Here is a 9,399-nt window from a genome sequence, read left to right as displayed (position 1 = left end):
CGAGATAGAGAGGAAAATGAAGAGGGCGAAGATGGGGAAGGAAAGGAGGCTCAGGAGGAAGGAGGGAAGAAAGGGAGGAAGAAGGGAAGCGAGGCAGAGCGGGAAAGAGGGAGAGAGGGGAAGGGAGAGAAAGGGAGGGAGGGGCGGTGCCAAACAGCCCGGGGAGAAGTAGGAAAAGGCGCTGGAGGCCCGCTGGACGAGGGAGGCCACGTCAGAGCAAAGGTCGCGGCGACGAAGATGCAACAGTCTGAAGCCAAAGTTCAGAGAAGCCGAAAACCCCGGCCGATGGAGGAAGCGCGGCTGCCGGGCGCGGGGCCGGGCGAGGCCGGGGCTGATGGGCACTTCGGCCGCGGCGAGTCCTCGGGTCCGCGCCCCACTGCGCCCGCCGCTCCGCCGCCGCCTCCGGGCTCGGGCTTGGGCTCGGCTCACGGACGCGCGGCCCTAGGAGGTCGAGGCCGGGACGGGCAGTCCGTGTAAGCTCCCGAGGCCGTCGGGGGCCTTGCCGCCGGGGCTGGGCGGCTTCCGGTCGGCCACTGCGGGAGGAAGCACACGGCGTGGGGTCACTGCAGGGAGCTGCGCCGAGCGGGAGACCCGGGGACCGCGATACCCGGGAACACGGCCGACAGCGCAGGGTCCCGGGGAGAAGGGGCGGCGCGCGCTCCACATCTCGGGGTTGCAAGGAGGCAGCGAGACCGCGCTCCCCGGAGCCCTCGGCACCCACCCTTCGCGGCCCCGCGGAAGCCTCTCGCCCTCCCAACCTGGGTCGCGGCTCTCCTCGCAGGGCCCGCCTGCAGACGCCCCGCGCCGCGGGCCCCGCGCCGCTCAGTAAAGCGGGCGCCGGGCGCAGGGAGGCGCTGCAGAGCCAGGCGGCCACGGGCGGGGCGGTGGTCCGATCGCAGACCGGGGAGGGAGCGGGGAGCTGAGATCCGCGCACCCCGCCTCCCGAGCCCCCACCCACGCCAGACCCAGCTGGCGCACCGGCCCAAGAGGCTGCCAGCGCGTCAGGTCACGGTCCTCAAAGCAACTCAGGGCCCGCGATGGGCCGGGGGTGGGGGGGAATCGAGTGGGGGTGGGTCACCAAAATACCCCGCGGGGAGGGCCCAGGGTGGCCAGGATCACCCCCGACGTGGGAGGCGGTCGCGCGTTAGGCGGGCGGCAGACTTCGTTCTGCTCCCGCGGCCCGGGGATCCAGATGCGCTCATCACTGTGGGCACAGCACGTCCTGAGGCCTGTGGGCCTCCGGATTTAGTGACAGTGGACTTGCCATATTAGGCAGCATTCAGCGAGTTGCTCTATTATTTAGGGTTTTGGGAAGGGGCCCAAGTTTTGCTACTGGAAGCCAGAAAATTGACGCCACGATTGTGCAACCCCTGTTTTTCCCTTTCCCGACGCCCGGCCCCTCGGCTTCTCCTGCGCTGGAAAGCACAGGCTTATTTATACCTAAAAGCGCCTATTTTCAACTTTCTTTTCTCCTCCACACGTCCTCCTTTAAAGGGGGAGCTTGGGGGCGCCTCAATTTGGGGTGAGGGGGAGCTCCCGGCTGTTTCCTCCTGCAGCTGCCCTCGCCCCGGCTCTGGCGCACCGCCCCGGGGCCACGCGGAGCCGGGCCCACACCTCTGCGCCAGGGGCGCGCGCGCGCACATCTGGTTTCGCAGAGGTGGCGAAGGGGTCTGGAGACCTTTCCAGGACCGACCCCTCGCTCTCCCTTGCCTCTCAGCTCTCTTTCCTAAACACAGTTGTGGCCGCTCAGCCGACGAGGTTTTCAGACCTTTTCATTCCACCCAGTACACACACTTGGAGGTGAGGCCCTGTTTAGAAAACAACTCCGGAGTTGGAGGTTTCTCAGCCAAGGGCCGGTTGCCTGAGAGACAAGCGAGAAAATGAACTCGTGAAAAATAAACACCCGGGAGACCAGAGACAGATTTCACTCCGCTCTATGGGGGCGAGCCTGCTGCTGCGTTTGTAGCTCTTCCCCCGCCCCAGTCCCTCCCCCATAGGACCCCTCTGCCCCTCCTTTCCCACCTGCAGGAATCTGGGTGACGGAGTGGGTAGGTCGCGGGGCCCCCACGAAGGCTCGAGCCGGCGTTAGGCACTCTGCAAGCTTATTTAAACTTAATGGGCAGGAATGGGGACAAGCTTTTTAAAAAATATTGGTACTTCCATTCCAGGGCCACTGGGACACTGGGGTGGGGCAGGGCGGGGATGGGGGAGATGTCAGCGGAGTCCTGGAAAGGGGTCCCCCAAGGCTGTGTCAAAAGAGACCGAGGTTGGCGGCGGCGGGCTCTCAGGCCAACGCTTGCGCCCTAGTGTTCCTGGCAAAGTTCGCTTTTAGGATCCTTCAAGAACTAATCCGGAGCAGGGGCGACTGGAACAAGCCGCGAGTTATCTCTAACAAATATAAAAGACACATATTCTTTGAGCCTATGCAATACCTTATAAATTTGATTTCCAAATCTTTAGTCTTTCCAAAAGCCGGCTGGGAGGGACCTCAGAGCCGGGAGGTTTTGAGGTTTCTGAAAACACTCTGTAAATACCATTTGCCTTGGGGGAATGCCTGATGGGGTCTGTCACCTGTCTGGAAGGGGAAGGGGAGGGAGATGGTCTTGTCTGGATAGGGGTCGGAATTCCTAGAACACGGGCCCCCCTCCACTTGTAGATGAAGTGGAACTTTCCTATGCTCTCAGGCCTTAAGAATTAAAGTTTCCTTTCACCGTCGGGAAATGTAAATCACACTGTCTTGCCTAAATAATAGGGAACCCAGACTCACAACCCTCTACCAAGATAAAGTTAATAAATTGTAATGAATAATTTGACATCTGAGTAAGCTTATCTTAGGATAATAATGTTCATTCGCACCTGATGTGGAGGACATATTGAAATATATGTATATACATATACAAAATATAATATATATTATTATGTGTATATTGTCCGTGTATGGACTAGGTGATCAGAAGTATTTGTTTTATACTGAGCCGTCGTGATATTAAACCGCCTTCAGTAAAGAAACTGTTTTCTTACTGAAGAAGTTCAATAGACACTATTCCTACTACTCTTATGAACAATTAATGATAGTAAATTGTCTTATGGGATAGGTTTCTTTGAAGATAATTTCTTAAGCAATGATTAGAAAATTAAAGGCAGTGATTCACATTACTTTGCTTTGTAATTTTTCAAAGACCACTTGTGGGTGGGGGCAATCTTTCAATTCCATTTCTCTGCCAATGAGAAGAGTGAAAATCCATAACCCAAGTAGATATGCAATTCTCATTATTTATATGTTCCTGTTCAAACACAAACATTTGTATGCCAGCTGGAGAAATCATTTTCAATGATCGACCTGATTTATTCGATGACCCTTTACTTGGATCTTTAAAGAACTGTCAGGATCAGAACATTGTTATTAATTTAACAATGAATGTAGCTAATTACTGCTGCAGATTTTGGAAATGGGTGGGATGTTTCATAATAGGAAGTGAAAATAATGGTGAAATGGACAGGAATGCCAGTGTCATTCAATGGCTCTGTATTTCTGAACGGAAAGTATCTTCCAAAGAAAATTAACCACCAGTGAGTACCCCCTGCCCATCAAATTAACTAGAGTTAGCCTAGAACTCAGAACTGTGTGTTTCACCTTTGGATTATTACCTACATTTCATAATTTGTTTCTAAGGTAGCGCTTGAAATACCCTGGGACAGAATGGCTCTGTTAGGAAAGGACCGCATCACTCTGAAGATAGCGAGTCCTTTTTCTAAGTCTTCCTGCTACTTGGGGTCAGCCCAGGGGGAATCGTTTAAATTTGTGGATACACTTTTCTAAATCAAATTAACCTGCTTAGTTAAACGATTAGTCTAATGAGTATAATTTGGTAAATTCCATTTTAATTTCTAATTCAACAGATAACCTCAGGTGTCAAGAAAACGAGTAGGTCCAAGTCCCAGGACAAGGCTCTGAGCAAAACACTTCCCCTAAGACCCCTTATCTGTCCTTAAAGGGAAAGATCGAAGGAGCTCTGAGTCTCGACTTTTAAAATTCCCTTTACTTAGATTTTCCTGTAAAGGAACAAGTGGAATTTTCCTATTATTTAAATTAAATTTAAAGATTGAAGGAGTTCTAAGTCTCAATATTTGTAAATTGATATCCCAGAATTTTCGTGCTCTAAAAAAGTGACAAAAAATTTTTTAACTTTTGTTCCTCCGCTTGACTGTTAATGATGGCATCTTAATCCTCTCTCTCTCTCACTTTCTTTCTGTCTCTCTCTCTTTCATAGATCACGCTATTATGTCTCAATGAAACTACTTGGAAATAAAGTTTTTGCCTGGGTATCACCAAAGAGGAAGCCCCTCCTTTCCTCTGCCTACCCAGTGCCACCTGCCCCCACTTCTGCCTGGGTGGGTATAAGGCAGATCAGCTGCAAAGACCCTTCGGGAATCTGGAACATCCTTGTGCCCCACGCAGCCCCCAGGTTCGTGCTCAGCCACCTTTGCTACTGAGGCCGAGAGGCCCCACCTCCACCCCGGAGTGACTCCTGCCTTTTCCTAGAGGAGTTGAAGTTGCAAATTCCTGGCGCTCAGAACCTAAAAGCAGGCAGGTGGGAAATTGGCAAAGCCAGTCATTCCTTTCACCGTGAGGAAAATGCAGAGTCAAGGGCAGGTGAGCTTTTCCCAAGTTACAGGAAAAACTAGAACCCAAAGGTCAGTGTAAGAAGATGCCCCTCTCACTGTGGACCGTGAATTAAATACCTCAAATCTGTTAGTTGGCTTATCAGAGAGCAGATTTATGGAGGAGGAGGGGAAGAAGAGTCTAGACTTAGAGACACATGATTGAAATGCTGTCTCCTCTCCCAAAGGATGTGTTCAAGAAGATGAATGCAAGGGGAGAACAGGGCCTGCTTGGGAAAAAAAAAAAACTCGGACATGGAAGAAAGAGATGGGCAGTACGTGGAAGGGGTCCAGGCCAGGGCAGGTCCAACCCCACCTGCGGGGTTCAGGTGCCACAGCAGGTCCTCCACAGAAGGTACAGCTCCACAGGCCACAGGAAGGTGCCCCTGGAGGGTGCCTTCTAGACCCTTCTACGGACAGAGAAATGAGACCCAGAGAGGAGGTCTTCTTAATCCATACAAGTTAGGGGACAGTCCTGGGGCCTCTCTCAATCTCTGCCTGCCTTTCTAGGGACACGGCTTATACCTATTAGAAATTAATCTGCTCTGGTTTAAAGTGTAACCCAGAGGAAGAATCTATGCCGGTACCCACTCCAGCCTCTCTGTCTCCTGTCTCTGTCTCTGTCTCTGTCTGTGTCTCTCCTTTGCTCCTTTGCACCCTTCCTAATCCTCCAGCATTCGTCTGAACCCCTCCCGCCGGCCCGCGCCCCTCACCTTCTCGGCTGGGATGCTTGAAGGTCACGGCTGCGGCAAGCTCCCCGCCGTGTACGGTGACGCCGGCCCCGGGGGGCGCCAGCGGGGGCCCCTGCGCCGGCGGCCACGGCGGGCCCGGGGCGAGGTAGCCGCCGGCCGGCGAGCTGTACACACCGTGCTGGTTGGAGGCCGGGTAGGCGCAGGCCGGGAGGAAGCCGCCCACCGCGGGGAGGCCGGAGGCCGACTGCGGGGAGAGAGAGCGACAGACCGTCGGCAGCGGGCAATCCCGCCGGCTTCTCCAGCACCGGCAGTTACCGGGGTGGGGGTGGGTCCCCATTCTCCCTGCTGTCCCCACAATGATTCCCCATGCGAAGTCTGGCCTCTAATTGTCCTGGCAAGGACTGTGGCAAAGCGATGTCCACTCAAATTGTTAGAAATAATAACAAAAGGTGAAGGGGGTCATCATATTCACCGTCCGGGACTTAGAGAAAGGGAGTCAGTCCTCAACCTTTTGTGTTAACGGGGCCCAGGTTTTTTAGCAAAAGTGTCTTGGCAAAAGGCAAGTCAATCCCCTCCTAGGAAAGGAGAGAAATATGCCCGCAGACCAGACATCAACCTTCAGCCCAACTCGCCTCCCCTGGGGGTGGAGGGGGCCTCTTCCCTTTCTCCCTACTCCCCTCCCTCTCCCTCTCCCCTGATTAAGGACACCTCCTTCCCCGCGCTCAGTTACCTGCGTGTATTTAATGTCTGCCTCCAAGGCAGGTTTCTCGAGCCCGTTCACGGCTGGGCTGGCGGGGAAGGCCGTGCGGTTCACGCCGGCCCAGTCTTCCATCTTCGGGGAGTAGGCGGCGCCTTCGCTCCCCGCCAGGGCCCCTGCGGGGACACAGGAGGATTAGAAGAGGTATCTGAGTCCGCGCTGGGCACACGGGCAGCCCTCCGGCCCGGACATCTAAACGCGTGCCTACAAGCGCCCAGCCCGGATCCGAAGGCACGACCCAGGCTCCTCTGAACACCCGGCGGCAGATGCTCAGGGCAGCGGGGACCCCAGATTTCGCTGTTGCTCCCAGCGGGGCAGAGAGAGGGTGCTGGGGACCTGCCCCTCGCTCCTCCCAGGTCTCCACCCGCTTCCCACGAAACAGGAAGTTTCCGACAGGGAGAGGCTGACGGCCAGATCTGGGCACCCTCCGCCCAGGCGGCTTTTCCACTTTGCAGAGACGGTGCCCCAAAAGGTCCAAGTTCAAATCCACAGCAGGCTCAAGAGAACTATATGGGCTTCTCAATGTCTCAATAAGCGTCTGGAGGGCTGGAAGCCGTTTCTACTCACAACTCCCTCCAGAGACATCCCGGGCCTCCAGAAAGAGGCATCAACCCAGCCACCCGTGAGCGTCCCCGGCTCAGGTCTGCTCCTCGCACACGTGTGTGTGCAGAAAACCGAGAGAAAGCTCCAGATCTGAGCTCAGGCATGGAGAGGTCACCTCCCCGCTAGCTCCCCACCGGACGCTCCATGGGAAGCTTTGGCCCAAACCTGCGGCCCAGGCTGGGTTTGAGCCACAAGGAGAAATGAAGCCTGTGCACGGCCTGGAGGCGCGGCCCACAGCCGCTGGAGCTAAGCCTTCAGTTTCTTTCTGGACGCCCCTCCTGTCTCTTGGGCTACAGTGAACTTTGCCTCTTATGCTCCTGCTGAGTCTGCGCACCTAAGAACACGCCACTCTCTGGCCGGCTGCTGGGGGCAGGGGACAGTGCAAAGAGACTACGGACCCGGTCCCGGCCCCCACCCATTCTTCTGAGCCCCTCACCAAAACTGCCCCTAACCTTCCCCCCTCTCCCCGTCCCCTCCCTCCACACCCAGAGATTGCAAGCAAAGGGCAAATCCGTGGGAGCTTTCACCCTGAGGATGGCTGCAGCCTGCAGGCGCCTGTCACCCGCCAGGCCATGGGGCCTGCTGGAGATTCAGGCCACACAGCAAGACCGGCCAGCCAGACCCTTCGCCTTTTACTCAAAGAGCCTTTTTTGGGGAATGGTGAGGGATCCCGAAAGATCGGGATCTTAAGAAAGGGTCGCAGAATTGACTTTGCGGTTTGTTTGGCTTAGATCTGGCGATAGGGGTTTGCATACTTTTTGCAAGAATGAAAAAGCGCAATTTCAAGCCTCCGAATTTGTGGTCGGTGATTGCTCTTCTATTTGGGAAATATTTTCCATATTTGTCATAAAAAGTTCAAGATGTCCGAGGACTCCCACAGAAGGCCCAGGACCCTCAGTCTCCCTGGCCAACCCGGAGCCCTCCCCTGAGCCAAAACCGGTTGGAGGAGGCCCGCGAGAGTGACCCCTCACCCGCATGCCTCCCCCCGCTCCACTTCTGCCCCTTCCAGGAAGGCTACAGAAGGCTGGCGCCACTGACCTGTTTGCTCCATAAACGTCCGGATGCCCAGGATATTGCTGACCGAGTGAGCCGAGGGCCATGAACGGGGGATGCTGACGTGGCCCGCTGTGCCCGGGACCCCGTGGTGGCTGCCCATCTTGGCACCCGTGGGCGACACGGGGCTGGGGTAGGGATACTGGTAGATGTGGTTATAGGGCAGCGCCGGCTGCGGCGGCGGCTGCTTGCTCGCCTCGTACGGGCCGGGCTGCGCCAGGCTGCCAATCTTATTCCGCAGGATGCGGCTGATGGAACTCACAGAGGGCACGTTGTACTTGTCGCAGACGCCGTCGGCTAGCAGCCGGTCGCGTATCTCCCAGGCAAAGATGCCGGGGTCGCCCTGCTTGTAGTCCCGGATGTGCTTGACCACGTTGGGGGTAGTGACGCGGGGTTTGCTGCCCCCAATGGCCCCGGGCAGGATGGAGCCCGTCTCGTTGTAGCGCGCCAGGATCTTGCTCACGCAGCCGTGGGATACGCGAAGCTGCCGGCTGATGTCACAGGGTCGGATGCCCAGCTGCGCCAGCTCCACGATGCGCAGGCGGATGGCGTTGGGCAGGGGGCGGCCGTTGACGAACACGCCGCCCAGCTGGTTCACCTCGCCGTACGTCTGCTCTGCGGACGCGCCCGACGAGAGTGAGGGGAGGGGAAAGAACACCGGCGGGTTAGCCGAGGGTGGCCGCGCAGGGACAGGGGCTGCACCCGGGGCACCTCCGAAGGTGACCGGTGGGTCCTCGGAATCCGAGCAAACGGACCCAGTCCGGTCCCGGGAGTTGGCACCCGCGCAGGGACCACGGCGGGGGGAGCCGCGCACTTCAGCCCTCCGTGCCCTTTCGCGACTTCCGACGCGTCTACTTGGGACATCCCCTCCCGCGACACGCCGAGCGCCCCCCACCCACGCCCGGGGCTGGGGGCGTGCGGAGAACGCGGCCAGTCTGGGACCCGGGACCTGGTCTCCCAGGGACCGCGGGCGCGAGGGAAGGGAGGCGCCGGGACACCCCCCGCCTCGTCCGCCCGCCCCTTACCCATGGCGCGCGGGCCGGCCGGCTGCCTGGCGCCGAGGCGGCCGGGGCTGGGCCCGGCGCGGTCCGGGAGAGCTGGGGCGCCGCCGCCGCGGGAGAGGCATAGAGGGAGGGCGCGCGCGAGCCGAGAGCCGCGGCGGCCGGGCCGCGGGCTGGAAGAGCGCCGTGAGCCGCTGCCGAGCGCGCCGCCGCCCGCCGCCGCCGCCGCCCGCTCCCAGGACACTCTCCACGCCCGCGACCCCAGGCCTAGGGTGAACTTCATCCGATTAGGAGAAATTCGTCTGACCGGGAGGCTGCGGAGTGCGGGGATCAATTTGACGTGTCCTCCACGTCAATCTAGGCAGTCACGCCGGAGACGCGCGAGTTGGCAGCTCATTGGTTCCCGTCACTGCGCCCCGACGCCCCCCTCCCCGCGCTGAAACTCTACCCCCTCCTTCTGTGCTCCCCCCTCAGCCCTCCTTCGGAACCCAGCCCCCTACACACACACACACACACACACACACACACACACACACAGTCCTAACCCCAGCCGGGCCTGGGACCTTCCACTTGCTCCGCTTCCCTCGAAGCCCCTCACCCCTCGGGTTTTGAGAATGATGGGCTAGTCATT

At 57.9% G+C, this 9,399-nt stretch overlaps 1 protein-coding gene across 1 annotated transcript; it reads right to left on the bottom strand.

The window, feature by feature from the left end:
• Nucleotides 1–441: 441 nt before the first annotated feature.
• Nucleotides 442–9,051, bottom strand: PAX1 (paired box 1; the record flags this gene model as incomplete). Its single annotated transcript, XM_082670563.1, has 5 exons — nt 442–533; nt 5,376–5,598; nt 6,085–6,227; nt 7,753–8,382; nt 8,793–9,051. The coding sequence occupies 5 exons, from the start codon at nt 9,049–9,051 to the stop codon at nt 442–444; spliced, it is 1,347 nt and encodes a 448-aa protein (XP_082526689.1).
• Nucleotides 9,052–9,399: the final 348 nt, after the last annotated feature.

Source organism: Grampus griseus (assembly GCF_964374135.1).
Source record: "Grampus griseus genome assembly, chromosome: 14".
Taxonomy (NCBI): Eukaryota; Metazoa; Chordata; class Mammalia; order Artiodactyla; family Delphinidae; genus Grampus; species Grampus griseus.
The sequence above is the reverse complement of the archived record's forward strand: the minus strand, read 5'-3'. Positions and strand labels throughout refer to the sequence as shown.